Source organism: Bombus vosnesenskii, unplaced genomic scaffold (genome assembly GCF_011952255.1).
Source record: "Bombus vosnesenskii isolate JDL3184/JDL3185 unplaced genomic scaffold, Bvos_JDL3184-5_v1.1 scf7180000013267, whole genome shotgun sequence".
NCBI classification, from domain to species: domain Eukaryota; kingdom Metazoa; phylum Arthropoda; class Insecta; order Hymenoptera; family Apidae; genus Bombus; species Bombus vosnesenskii.
In genome coordinates, this window is record NW_022882927.1 from 6975214 (window position 1) to 6988994 (window position 13781).

Consider the following 13781-nt stretch of genomic DNA (forward strand, 5'->3'; position numbering starts at 1 on the left):
TTGAACGTACGAGACGGTCAAAGGTGATCAAAGGCGCAAGTGTCGTCATTAACCCCTTCGTCTTATGATTCCTTCGGTGGTTACTAAGGTTAGCTACTTAACTATTTCTTTATTGACTAAACGAGTGTTGCTCGTTCATTGTTAAAGCATCGTGTCGAATATAGTACCGAAATAGTATACATAATTCGTATCTCGTAATTTTGAGTCCTAAATTTTAATCGAAATCAATGAATTCTTTTCGCCAATTTATTAAACGCTGCGAAGAGAAAATTTTCTATTTTTTAAGCAAGTTTTAACGCATCATCGAGTGGCTATAATTCATTGCATGTTTGCGAATTGTGCTTAGTCAAAGTTTTCGAATTAGTCAAAAATTTGTAACGGTACTGGACAATACACTTTCCAACGGTTTCTGTTCCGTTGCTCGCTACACAAAGGCCCTATTCTTCGGATAAGATGATTGCCAAATGTCGAAATACCTTCATAATATATTTTCAGTAAGCCTAAGGATCCCCTATAAATCTCAAGGTTTATCTAGTTAAGCTTCTTCAAACGAACAAATAGCCTTAGTCTTAACGGTCCCTAAATCTATCACCTACCACAGAAAGATACGGAAAATCCGCTTTTCTCACGTACAATGCTTGCCGCTAGCAATTTTCTCTCGAGGGCGGTTAGCATCCTTCTTCAACCACCAACATAGAAATTAACCAATTAACAGTAACGTCCATTTCCTTCACTTTCCTAACGAAGGCTTTCCTCGACGAATCCGATGATCTCGTATCCTTAGACGTACCATCATAGTTTTCCTCTGCAGCATCATCATGACGGAAAATCAGTCGTTAGACGTCAGTCAGAGTCGATAGTTGGTAGTTAGCAGTAATAGTTGACCCGAGTTCCTCGACATCTTGAGCAATTATCATCCGAACTTGTATCGTGCATCGTAACGCATCGCCTAGAAGTCGAACTTGTAATCGCGAACAGCTAATAGTAATCGCGAGTTCTACGCAAAGTGTATATATAGAGTATCTGTTAATAAATATATATTGTTAACTATACTTTCTTCAGCACCTATCACGATATATCTACCTCAAATTTAACGTACACATTGCTCAAAAATTTATTATAAAAGCAATGTACTTTTGCCGAAGCAAACGTTTCAGTGCTTAGATATGTTGTAATTAAAAAGTACATGTTATAAGAGCATTTCCAAGGAACGACAAAATTAAAAAATATCAGCATATTCACTATCCCATTCTAAACTGCATGCGCATAATACCAAAGTTTCATCAAGCTCGAAACTTCTACTTTACAAGAATTTAACATTCGATGCTAACCGAACAGAAGCCTTATCCAACTACTCTTCCGCTCTAATCTATCAAATATTAACCATAATCTGTTATCATACCTCGATAGTCCATATCGATTCTTAGAACAAACGGATTTTATCGATGCATGATCTAACCCAAGCAAAGCGTATTTGAATTCCATCAGGAGGATCAAGAAACATTCGACCACCCCTGTTCTCGGAACACAGAATCGCATTAAGGTCATTGACCAAATTGTAAATTAATGGACCCCATGACGCTTTATCTGGCCTTCGACCGCTTGATATCACGTAAATACTAAATACGCTGGAACACGCTTCGCTCCGCTCGACACTCCCATCTGGATCGTTAAATCGATATTCGCTAGCCAACTCTCCATAGTTCGAAAACAGACAATTTGGAAGATTAGAGAGCATTTGGTGAACAGCTTATGCGCGCTTTAACCGCTTATGTTTTGTTAACTTCACCCGTAAAGTTCCCAGCGGAAAACACCGATCCTGTTCTTCCACTGTTGGATTTTACGCGCCAGATACTAGAAAAGCTAGCTGGCTATCCGTGGCTGTATCTACAGCCAGCAATGAATGGACGCGTTGCGTTGCAGCCGGATAATTGGAAAGATTATACCGCGGCTCGCAGCGATACACTCTAGCGCGCGCGCGCCACTAGCGTCTTTTAAGCCCGATTCACACTTCATCAGTTGCACGTCGATATTTAAGGAATTCTGTGAAAATGAGAATTTGGTTGTACAGAATAAACTTTTCGTATTTGACTTAATTTCTGTCATGCGAGCGAGAGTTTCCTTATTGAAAGAATGTTTAACTTAAGAAAGCTGTCGTTGATCTTCAATTGGTCGACTAATTTACTAATTAATTAACATTAAGTCACTAGGAACTATAAAATAAGCTATGTATTTTCGACCAATCGCGGGGAGACGTAATCGCGAGGAGAGACGTCAACGGGGGTCGTAAATCCCCGTTACGATTATAACAATCGACACCACGAATTGATCGATCCCTTGATTTCCGTTGAGATAATAAGGGGTGATTGAATTTGAATAACACTGGGATTCACAGTATTATAAAGTATATATTTCCAACACTTAGTTACACTGACGTAGAGAAATAAATAGTTAACAATTTGTCGCACGAAGATGCGATAGACATGTACGCTAGAGCAGGGCTCTTATAATGGAAATTAATGTGTCAATGGACTTAGCACTGTGATATGTTTAGGAGAGAAGATGTATGTTCGACAACACCGAGAACCGCCAAAAGATGTGCGTGAAGTATGCGACTCTCGCGCTATGTGTAGACTGATGCGTTAGGCGTTAGTTGGTAGACTGTCTGTCGCTCTTGTTTTAATACGGAAGAAAAGTTCGGTGTGGGTGTGCCCCTGTGCCTAAAGAACGCGGATTCGTTGGTCCCACTTTCGTTAGGAAAAGTGAGGGTAACGAACCGCGGTGTCGATTGGTCATGACCTGCACTACTGCTCGAAGGGATGAGTAGGGAGTCTCCTACCATCGTGGTGCGTAAATGACTGTGTGCGTGAGAAAAACCTAGCTTGTTTTATTACAGGGCTATTCTGATTTTCCTAATGGGTGCATACCCGCTTTCTCCGTGTTTTTAAAATGCGACTAATAAACCCAAGGACACCTATAAAACCGACTGTGTTTCGAGCATGTTTTTAAGCTTTAGCCATTCTTCAAGGCAATCGGATTGAAGACATATGGCGAAACAATGCAGGGAAGTGAAAGTTATGGTGGGTCCTTAGGTTTATTGAGGGTCGAAGTGCCGTTACGCAGGTCGGTTGTTGTCCGGTCGCGCGGGCTGGCGTGCAGATGTTTTAGGCGGCGTAACAAGCTAGTTTAGCTTTAGATTATTTAATATTGGTAGGTTTAATTTCATTTCATTTTATTTCTAGACTATCACAATTTTTTAGACAATTATTTATTTATTTATTATAGTCGTCTATGACCGAACGATACTATTTCATTCTATCGACACATCGAACACCGTGTTTTGGTCGTATCAATGGGTAGAAAGTGCACGTGTTTTAAATTTAAATTATTCAAAAACCGACCATTGATTATTGACTTTGTCTAAATAATTACAATACATAGAAGAAGAACGATGAATAGAACCACTGTGTTTCAGTTTAATTCTATATTTCTCGTCTTTCGTCTACATACGTTTTTTTAAGCGTGAACTGGGCTTCATACTGGCCTCGAGTCACTATCTTCAACGAGTCGCAGTTAAAAAGCTACTAGCAGATAGGCCTACCGAAACGTTACACCAAGTGTGGCGTAATCGTGAATTTTTCTCCCCATTACGAGATTCCATAGGACGAAGAGAATGCTCGATGCGGTTTAATTTGTTGACGCGAAGCGTTGTTCGATATGGAGATAATTGACCACGTTGGCTGTGTTCTGACATTTCTGTTAAGTGCTGTTAGTGCTAAAGCGCAGCCTCGCGTTTATTGTCTAAACTCTAAAGGGATATTTAGTAGCTGCGTTGCAAAGGTTAAACGTAGCTACAATCTGAGCATGCACCGATTCTGAGTAGGAAACAGCGCGTGTTTTGAAATTAGTTTTCAAATTAAGCGTTTGTTATCGGTAAAGTTTGTGGTGGACATAGTGGCAATTAAAGGTAATCTGAAACCTGACAAGTAGGGTTGTAAATTGTAACGGAACTTCTTGAGTTTACGAAGGAGTTTTAATGATATCGAATCGAAAGGGTTAACGCAACGTGTTTTTAATAGATCAAAGCAAGAAACGAATAAGAGCGATTCGATATTCCAAGACAACAAGCGAAAAGCTAAAAATTCGTTGAATTCAAACTTGGAAACACAGCTGCGAAGTGATACAAAATGGATAAATACTTCAACGTATATTTGCACAAAGATTTACTATTATACTAGTTTAATAATTCCAATATCTCCATGATATTTCCATAATCCTTTCAACTGACAATACATTAAGTCGTAAAAGACACTGCGTTCAAAGAGTAAACTCGCATCAAACCACGTGAATATTTTTTACCTTCGCGTTACAAGACTAAGAGATAGATACTAACGAATATTATACAAACTATATTTGACAAACAATCATCCATAAATATCCCTGAAAATTATCCACTGCCCATCAAGTGTCACACGCTAAATTCAATTCCAATTCAAAGATCGATAATGCGAAAGTATTATACGGTATTATGCAAAGTATATTTGCTCGACGAACAATCATCCATAAATATCCTTGAAAATTATGAACAATCGGAAATGATCCATTGGATCACGTACAAAGTGGACGTCGAAGACCAAATCGGACTTCCACTGGCGGTGCAACGACCAGCGTCCGTAAGAACAGGATCTACGGAGATCGATATCGATGTGGATCAGTGTGGCAGTGGTGCGCGATCAGCTCGCGACTGTACACAGGACAGATCGTTAAATCCGCTATCCGACAGCTATACTTTAGCTCGTTCGCGCCGATATATCGCGCTGGTTAGAAAATCCCATTGTGTATAATACGCAACTTGGTCTAATCTTACTCGTATTTTCCTTTTGTATAGGGGCTCATTAAGCTGGACCAAGCTACGGATTTTGTCAGCCAGCTTTTTTTCCACGTTGCTTGCGTCGAATAAATTTTCTTCGTTAGTTGCAGCAAGATACAATGGAGACAAAGTGTGCATATCCCAGAAGAAATTTCGTAAGAGGGTAAGAGAGAATTTATTGGCCAGCTAGTAAATAAAATTGCGTGCGTGCTGGTTCTTGTTAGCGGGTTTTGGGCCGTGCCAATAATCAACAACCGGTACAACGCTTTTTGATCGAGTGTACCGATACTTTTGTTAGGAAATGACGCAATATAAAACTGCTTACGTGTAGTGTCTACGAGAAACAAACTCCTACGAAATGGTAAGGAATTTAATACGGTTGGGTCCGATTAATTGATACGTAAATGCTGTGATACGTACAATTTTGGCGTAAATAGCTTTTACAGCCACTAATTCCCGCGTATGTTTAATACAACCTAAATGTAATGTAAAATTTATATCGAGGAAGGATATAGAATGGCACAATGATCGGATATCTTTTGATTAGCGTTCGTTACGTAAATACAAACATCGATCAATTTTATGGAAACTACTTTTAATGGCCTGTCACTGCTCTCATCTGAACTGAAGAAGATTTATAACGTAGAATATATTATATTATTTAAGAGATACTTTTTTTTTATTTATATCATTGAATTATAAATTATATTACTTGGAGATACATAAGGCAATCAGTATGCAAAAATTCTCCTTGCTTAAGAGAGGCTAAACATAGGAAATCCTAATTTATTACATTCCCAAAACTATACTTCTCCAACAAATCCGATTTACATTCTCCACAAAATACCTCCAAACTAACTCATCGATAGACTGTGAATTTTTACGCAAACTCGTATCTTTATAACCTTCCCGGAAGAAATAGAACCTAAACAAAAAATCGTTCTATCTACCAAATATATTCTACCTACAATATAACGAGCGCTCTGCTATGAATATTTTATACATTTCCAAGATTTGGACCTGAGCGAAAAATATCGAGCCAAATCGACGCAGCTTGTTCTAAATAGATTCAAATAATTCCGTATCATCCGTAGCGATCTAATATGTTACATTCAAATTATATTTACTACAACGCAATAACGACGATATATCGTTGTTCGGTACTGAAGCAGCTAAATCTCCCACAAATACATAAACATATGAAGTCTACTTATCGCGTTTCACGTTATAAGACCATCCGATCCAATGGAACGCAGCGAGTCTCACTGCGATGCTTATACGATCGGCGGTAGAATCGAGCGGCACGCTATCGTAGAAAGTGATCAAATTTTCACGACGAGCGGAGGACGCGTCATCGCCAATAAATCGTGCGACCGATCGATAATGATCGTCAGATCGGGGCGGACGATAGAGTGGCGGTCGAACAGATCGATCGGCAGCAGCACGAGACCGGCTGGTAAGCGCGTACATACAAATCGGTGGCACGGCTTCCTGTATCGTATTATTTATCGAATCTATGCGGTAACGGTGCATGCGTCCTCGCGCGCGTTCCCCTGGTGCAACGTTCTCTGCCATTGTTTACACCGCGTCGCGTTGCATCAGCTGCACCGAGTCGAAACGCCGTCCCACCAATGCGCGAAACGCTGCACAACGCAAATAGATTCGCGTTACGAAACGGCCAGCGCATCGGTGTTTGCCTCTTTGCAGGAGAATTCTTCAGAAGCATTCCTGATGTTAATCCTTCGAGCACCATGTCTTTCTTTGTATTGGAAAAAGAATGACATAATATTACAAAGTAATACAGTTGGAAAAGAAAGATGAATATTCAACTGCGAAAGTATACAACGAGATCATGCTCTTTTCTTTTGTGGTTGCTTCTGGACAGTTGCAAATTGCAGCTATTTAGGAAGATCAGAATGTGAAGATACGCGCTTTGGTGTTTGGAGCAGCTACCAGCGGTGCAACGTCTAATGGTAACTGAAAATTGATCTTACGAAAATTGTATATTAGTGAAGTTTCATATTCGCACCATTTTTGTTTCTTTTTTCGTTCAATCAAAGACACTTAACGATCTTCAATTTTGATGAGCTTTCAGGTTATTAAGCTTCGCTGTTTGTCTCTTAGGAAGAGAGTGGTCCAGAAATGTTCCTACAGTTAATTCTTCGAGTGCCTTGCTATCTTAGTTAGAATGTTCTATCTACCATTTCAAAACTGAAGAAAATTTCAGTTATATATTCGTACTAATTTTGTTCCCTTTTTCATCCAATTTCAATATTCAACAAGCTTAAATCTTCAATGTTGATAGATTTTAGGATTTTGAGGTTTCGATATGGGTAGTTCAGAAATCACATGGACCAATTTCGTAAATTGGAAAATACGACAGATAAATTTATTAAATTTACCTTGGAATTAACTATCATTTACGTCGTCTTGCAACGAGCGAATCTGTGGAAGTGAATCGATTGTTCTCCAAAACGTGACTCGTGTAACAAAATTAGGGCATTCGTGAAAAGCGGAGTTGACCAATTTCGTTTTTGACAGACTCGTGCATCTCTTAAAAATCTTCCAACACTTGAAACTCTCTTAATGTTTAACGCTTGATGCGGATCGTTAATTAAAACTTCTCTAAATCGTTAACAACCTCTTAATTGTTATTTAACTTTCTCTACTGTTACAGCAAATGTAATAACCGTCTGAAAACTCGAGCGGGGGCGGAGGTGTATGTTGCACCAGGACCTTAGAAACCTCAAAAATCTCTCAATGCATGAAAACCAACAAGACTCGAAGACTCGAAGAAAAAGAAAGCCAGGGGAATACCATGAATGGATGTTCGAAATTCCATGAATGGATCACGAAATATCAGGAGGGAGTGTTCTTCGTCGCTGGGTTAAGCTGGCCGGTGCTCCAAATATTCTTAGCTACGAATCCAAGGACTAATCCCGAACGGTCAGGTATGCCATCTTGGCCCACGGTTCGCAGCCTTTTAAGCGACAGGTGCAAACATTTGGGGGGCAGCGCAAAAAAGGAAGCCAGTAATTGTAAGCCCCGGGTAGAAAAACCAGTTTGCTAAAAACAACCTGGCCTCTCGATCGTGTCTTGTTGCGGGGCTACCGAATAAGCCGGGACGAGTCAGTGTACCGTGCGTACGAGCATCGTATAAGGAATATGTTGGATTCCTTTTGCAGTCTAGAAAATATATACCCGTGCTCCTCCACGCTTGTTCTTCTCTTTTTCCACCCCTTTTTCTCGTTTCCTTTCTTTTTCCTCTTAATCTTTTCTTTTTCTTTTAATCGGCTGAACCAACACATTCACCAGATTTTACGGGCTTGTGTATGATTTTCATTTCTGTAAAGTGGAATGAGAACGCGTTCGAAGAGACGACTACTATTTTGCAGGCTTTCGTAGTTTTTCTATGTCGAAGTTATAATTTCCAGTCAAGTGCATATTATTTATTTGATGAATAAATAAGCGAGATTAAATAAGCTTTGATAAAGTTATACCATCGAAAGCAATGTATCGTAGAGTTTACGCTACGATGGATATTATAAAGCGGACAATTTCGTTACAATAGTCATTGTAAGTGCTATTACTTCGAGTTTGTATCTTAACACAAATATACTATTAGCAAACGTAAGATTAAAAGGTTACTAACTTGAAACTTCGATAATTTTACTGTATTCCTCTGGTATCGATATCCTTCAGACCTATAGAGAAACAGCAAAACCTTCTCATTTTTGTAACCATACAATAAGAAATCTAATATATTATTTAAAATACAGCGAAATATCTTGGGGAATTGCTCTAAATTATTAGAAATATATCGGACACAAAATATCCGCGGAATCCATAGAAAAATAAATCGTTCTCAAACTCTCGCATACCGATTCCCAAAAGACGAAGAAAGTTTAAGCTTACGTAACATATTATTTCAAAGATAAAAAGCATAAAACCGCGAGAAATTATTTCATTCATCAAGATAACGATCTGTGAACTTTCTCGAACCGTCTCGCACGAATTCCCCAAAATACAACGAAAAGAGTTCAACGACCGAGTGAAACGACCGATCAACGAGATCGATCGAAACCCACTAACGGTACCCGTTCCGTCTCCAAATCTTCGCTATAAAAACGACCGCGAAGAAAAAAGAAGGAACGAAAACAAAAACAAAAAAAGAAAAAGAAAACAGAGAGAAGCAAGACGAAGAGTGAAAGACCATCGCCAACACTTTTGAAACATCGGAACGGACATTCCGAAAGGCGCACGACATCCGAAAAAGGGGCGGCTGGCAGAGGCAGGCGCGGTGTCATCGACTCCGGAGGATCGACGACGCAATCGATGCGTCGTCGCTCGTTTGAACCGGCCTGACCTTACTTAACCCAAATCTCCGCGGAATCGGCCGGTTTCAGGTCGAACGTCCCCCCAGACCTGACCTCCCTTAACCCGATTCTTCTAGAATACGGTAACGAACCCGCACGCGAAACACGTCGAAGCGGAAATCCTACGACAAGGCCCGTTATCCGTGGTATTTGAATTGAATAACGATCGCCTTTAAATTCGAATCTAGGCGACCGTGGCTACGATCTCGCGCGTGCGCCTTGTGACTTTCATGTACACACGGTTACGTGTACCGACGTAGGAGAAGCCGAGTGGCTAAGCCACGTTCGCGGAACGGCGTGTTCACCTGTCGCTGGTAGAGCGGAATCCTCATTGGGATTCCGCCATGCGGTCTTTTTCTGTTATAGAAGAGCCGAGAGAGGGACCATTGTTCTCGACATCGTAAATTATTGCCACCGGTCGCGAATCGAGGCAGAGCTTTAAAAACCGTGCATAAATCATCCTGCTATTAGAAGGTGAGGCTGGGACCGTCGTTGTTTAGTGCTTGGCCCATTATATGGACAATATCGGTGTAGGGTTTCAGCGGAGCAAATGGGGCAGATTCGTGTAACCGGAAAAGGAATTTCGGAATTGGGTGTACGCCAGATGGAATTTTAGTTATGACGAGGAAATTGTGGGAAATCTGTGCGGGAATTCGGTATGCGATGCGCCGGCATATCGGTTGGAGTAGAGCGAGGAGAATTTGCTTTTTAAATTCTACAGATTAGAGCCTGAATATCGAGCCCTTTTCAAACATTACGAACAATTATAAAGGACAGTATTTTGATATCGTTAAATGGGAACATATATAATGCAAGAAGGTAAAACATTCCTGTGGACGATTATAAATTGATCCTCTCCGCTGTAGTTGTTACTTTTCTATCAATCTATCCAAAGAGATACAAACGCGAGGAAGAAGCGAAGAGAGAACAGCAGAGTGAAATACGTCAAACTTAATCCCAACAAAGAGCGTGAAACGGCGAGCAAAAAAAAAAAAAAAACCAGAGACCGATCGTCGTGATCGTCCCATTGCAACCTCTAATCGCTTGAAAATCGCGGTAATCGATCGATGACTTCTCTGTTGAACAATGAACTCGAGTTTCCCCGGGGAGAAACGTTCGCGATAGAATCAGCGACGACTTCATCAAGAACAGAGGTGCTCTGTTTGTGTCGGCGAATTAGCAGAAAGCTAGGCTAAATGAAAAGCAGCGTATCGCGAGACGCGGAGTTTGTCCAGCAAGCAAATGATTCATCGTGACTTTCACAATGAACGCGACGCGAGACCAGCCAAGGGGAGAAAGGAAAGAAGGAGCGAGGAGGACGAAGGAAGAAAAAGCGTGTTCTGCGCGCTTTGGCCCGCGAACGTCTCGCGGTGCTGAAATAGTCGATGTTTACAGGCGTCGACGGAAGATAAATATAAAAGGCGCCGATGCCATGCGCCGTCGCGAAAAAATGTAAAAGGAAACACAAGCACGGGGAACGCGTTTACCCTAACCGTTGCGAGATGTTTCTGTGCAAGACGAAACAGACTTTCGAGTAGAATGTGGACTTCTGTTGGTCGTCGTTGGTCCTCGATGCTGATCGACAACGATGTTCGATCATCGGTGTCGATGACTACTAACCTAGACGACTTCGACAACCGCGTCGATGTGTTTCGTTCTTTTCGTGCTTCTTCGGAGGATGGCGAGTAAATTGGGGTTCGGGGTGATTAACCTTGGAATTTGGAATGTTATTTGGGATTAAAAAAGTTAAAAGTCGAGTGGCGGTCTCGTTGCATCCGACGATAACACGGTGTCATTACGTGTCTGTTTTTATCAGAAGTCAATATTGATCACGTATCAGAGTTGAAGTGAATATATGCGTATGTACGTATAGGTTAAACGATAACGAAAACGACACGATCTATATCGTATTCGAGTCAAATAAGAAGATCACGCTGTATATATAGAGCTCGTGCTTCATGTGTTATATTAATTCAAACAAATTAATCCTTTCTCGCGAACTACGGATGTTTATGTATCGTATTATACGTTGATTAATTTAAACTTCCTGTAAGTATTACGCTCTAATATTTATTACTTACGTAATATATAATGCAAAAATTTGAGGAATATACATGACGTTCGATAACATACAATGTATAAATAAAACAAAAAATTGAATATGAACTCGCGTATTTACCCCGATTTATTTATAACCCTTCTTCCCCATCTTCAACCCCTTCAAACCTATCGAATACAATTTCTTTCAAACCTATGTCATTTTCTACGAAACACCCTTTAACTAGAACGAGACTGTCTAAAAAATGTTAGCAAATTCACGGTGGAATTTGACAAAAACCGCGACGCTGGCGAGACAGCAACATAAAACAGAAATCAAAGACCGACGATCCCGTTGTAACCGTGGATAATTTACAACCGACCACGAGACTGGGCATAATTCACGCGGGCAAATCAGTCTGTCAAATAAACGTACGGCCGTAAATGTACATTTTCACCGCGCTCGCGTCCGAGTGAGATTTTAACGCCAATCTATGTCGTGTATCCATCAATAATCCCGCGGGATCATTAGGCGCTGACTTCTTTCCGCCGTCGATCGCAGACGAAAAATATCTTCGTGATAATTTGCGATCGGCGAGGTACGTTCGTTAAGCTCTATGTCCAACTTCCGAGATATCGAAGTACGAGCTTTTCTCTCTCCCTCTCTCTCATTTTCCGTATTAGAGAAATTTCCAGCTTTTTTCGTGATTAGTGAAAACGTTAACGAGTTAAGTGAATTGAATCGTGGAATTTGAAACGGAAAATTTGTAATCGTAAAGTAAAGACAAAATACGTAGCTTTTACTTTGGTTTTGATATTAGCGCCAAGAATTTTGCTAGGCATGGAATAGCTTTTTGGGGAAGTTCTAAATTTTGCATTGTTATGTGGTATGTGAGAGAGAGGAACTGAATATTTATTTAGAATAGCAGTGTAATCTTGTTTGAAGACTTAAATAAACACTAGCTATTCGCTCAGTTTGATGTAAAATATTGAACTATTGTACATAATTTGTGTTTAGTGAACCTCATTCGCGTATTGCAAAGTTACAGTTCGCATTAAATTTCAGTAAAAATATATTATTTATAACCCAAACATTAATACGTAATAACGATTCATTTAAATCACAATAATGAAGCTTCCATAAAAATGTAAAATTATTTCGATATTTTACATTTACGCAAGTTACATCTATTGCCATATCGAATCATATTATGTAAAAACTAACTTCATTCACAGAATCCTACGCTATGCTAAACACAAGCTCCTCGAACAAACAAAAATTCGTCGAACTGCTCTGAAAGTGGAACGAACGTTTAAAAACGACAAAGAACTTACCTCGCACCTGGAAGTGTCCAGTATCTCCACCTCGGTACTAACGTTATCGATGGTAACGCTGTGCCGGTACAGGAAATCTGTAACAGAGAGAACGAGATTACGCTGACTCGCCTTGATGAATGATAGCACCGGGGCGTTCCTGAATATCCCTATCGCCGCGTTTCGTCTACAGGGTTAGCGAGAGGATTCTAAACCCAGGGAAGACGTACGAGCTCGTTCGCCACGAATAATGAAATCGATCCGTCAGTCCTCTTCGAGGATCGAAAGAGAGAAAGAGAGAGAGAGGAAGAAACTTTACGCTGGTTAGCGAACGAGTAATCGTCGGATCTAGCCTAGCGTCCTTGGTCGGTTGATCTATGAAACGATAAATGAAACTGAACACCAGGAGAAAGAGAGATCGATCTTGAGTGGCACTAGACCCTGGTATTAATGCTAGTGAGAACCGAGAAGTTGCCGGACTAAATCCCTGTTAATTCTTGAAATCGTTCCTGTTTCATCTTCGATCCTCGTTCTCCGGCTGAGCCAGGTGGTGATTTACGTCTGTTATTTGTTCGCTGTCCTCAAGCGCCATAGACAGAACTTTCTAGCAAACTGATCGACCAAATGGAGGAAATTGAAAATCGCGATTAATCAGGGACAGGTAAAAAACCAGGTGAGACACGCAGGCAAGCGTTTCGAGATCGACCGCGAGGATATCTGGAACGATAGGCTGGTAGCCGGATTTGTGCTTCGTTAAAACTTTGAACTTAAAATTTGATACTACGACTATCAGAATGTAGGGTAAGTAGTTTAGTAATTGGAAGTTTTATGTTGGTCTGCGCGAGTGGTTTAGTAGTTTGGAGCTATTTGAACGTAAAATAAGTAGTTTAAGAAACCGTTAACGCGCTTGTGCAGTACACTGTTGTTCCATTAGAAACACAAGAGCTTAATGTCTTTTATTATATGATGCTATTAGTACGCATTTAATAGGTATCATCAGACAGGATGTTAAGATAATCGTAGCTTAACGAAATATTCACACCAATAAAGTATATAAATGAAATTCATATAATAATTCCCGTAAAAAGTTTTCATCAAATTCTAGAGATCACAGAAATGTTATAAGTTACCAATAGAACAGTTAACATCTAAATGTGATTCCATGTGAAAGTTTGACGAAAAAA

At 40.3% G+C, this 13781-nt stretch overlaps 1 protein-coding gene across 5 annotated transcripts in view; it reads right to left on the reverse strand.

Annotated features, from left to right (window-relative positions):
* LOC117230490 (ras-related and estrogen-regulated growth inhibitor-like) overlaps positions 1–13781 on the reverse strand; it is an 86957-nt gene that overhangs the window by 40932 nt on the left and 32244 nt on the right. For 4 of the 5 annotated variants that reach the window (XM_033488031.1, XM_033488028.1, XM_033488030.1 and 1 more), the window contains one exon: positions 12619–12695. In XM_033488031.1, the coding sequence (XP_033343922.1) occupies positions 12619–12695 (77 nt within the window). Of the gene's footprint in view, positions 1–8522; positions 8575–12618; positions 12696–13781 lie in introns of all 5 variants that reach the window. The other variant, XM_033488032.1, reaches the window with a different exon arrangement.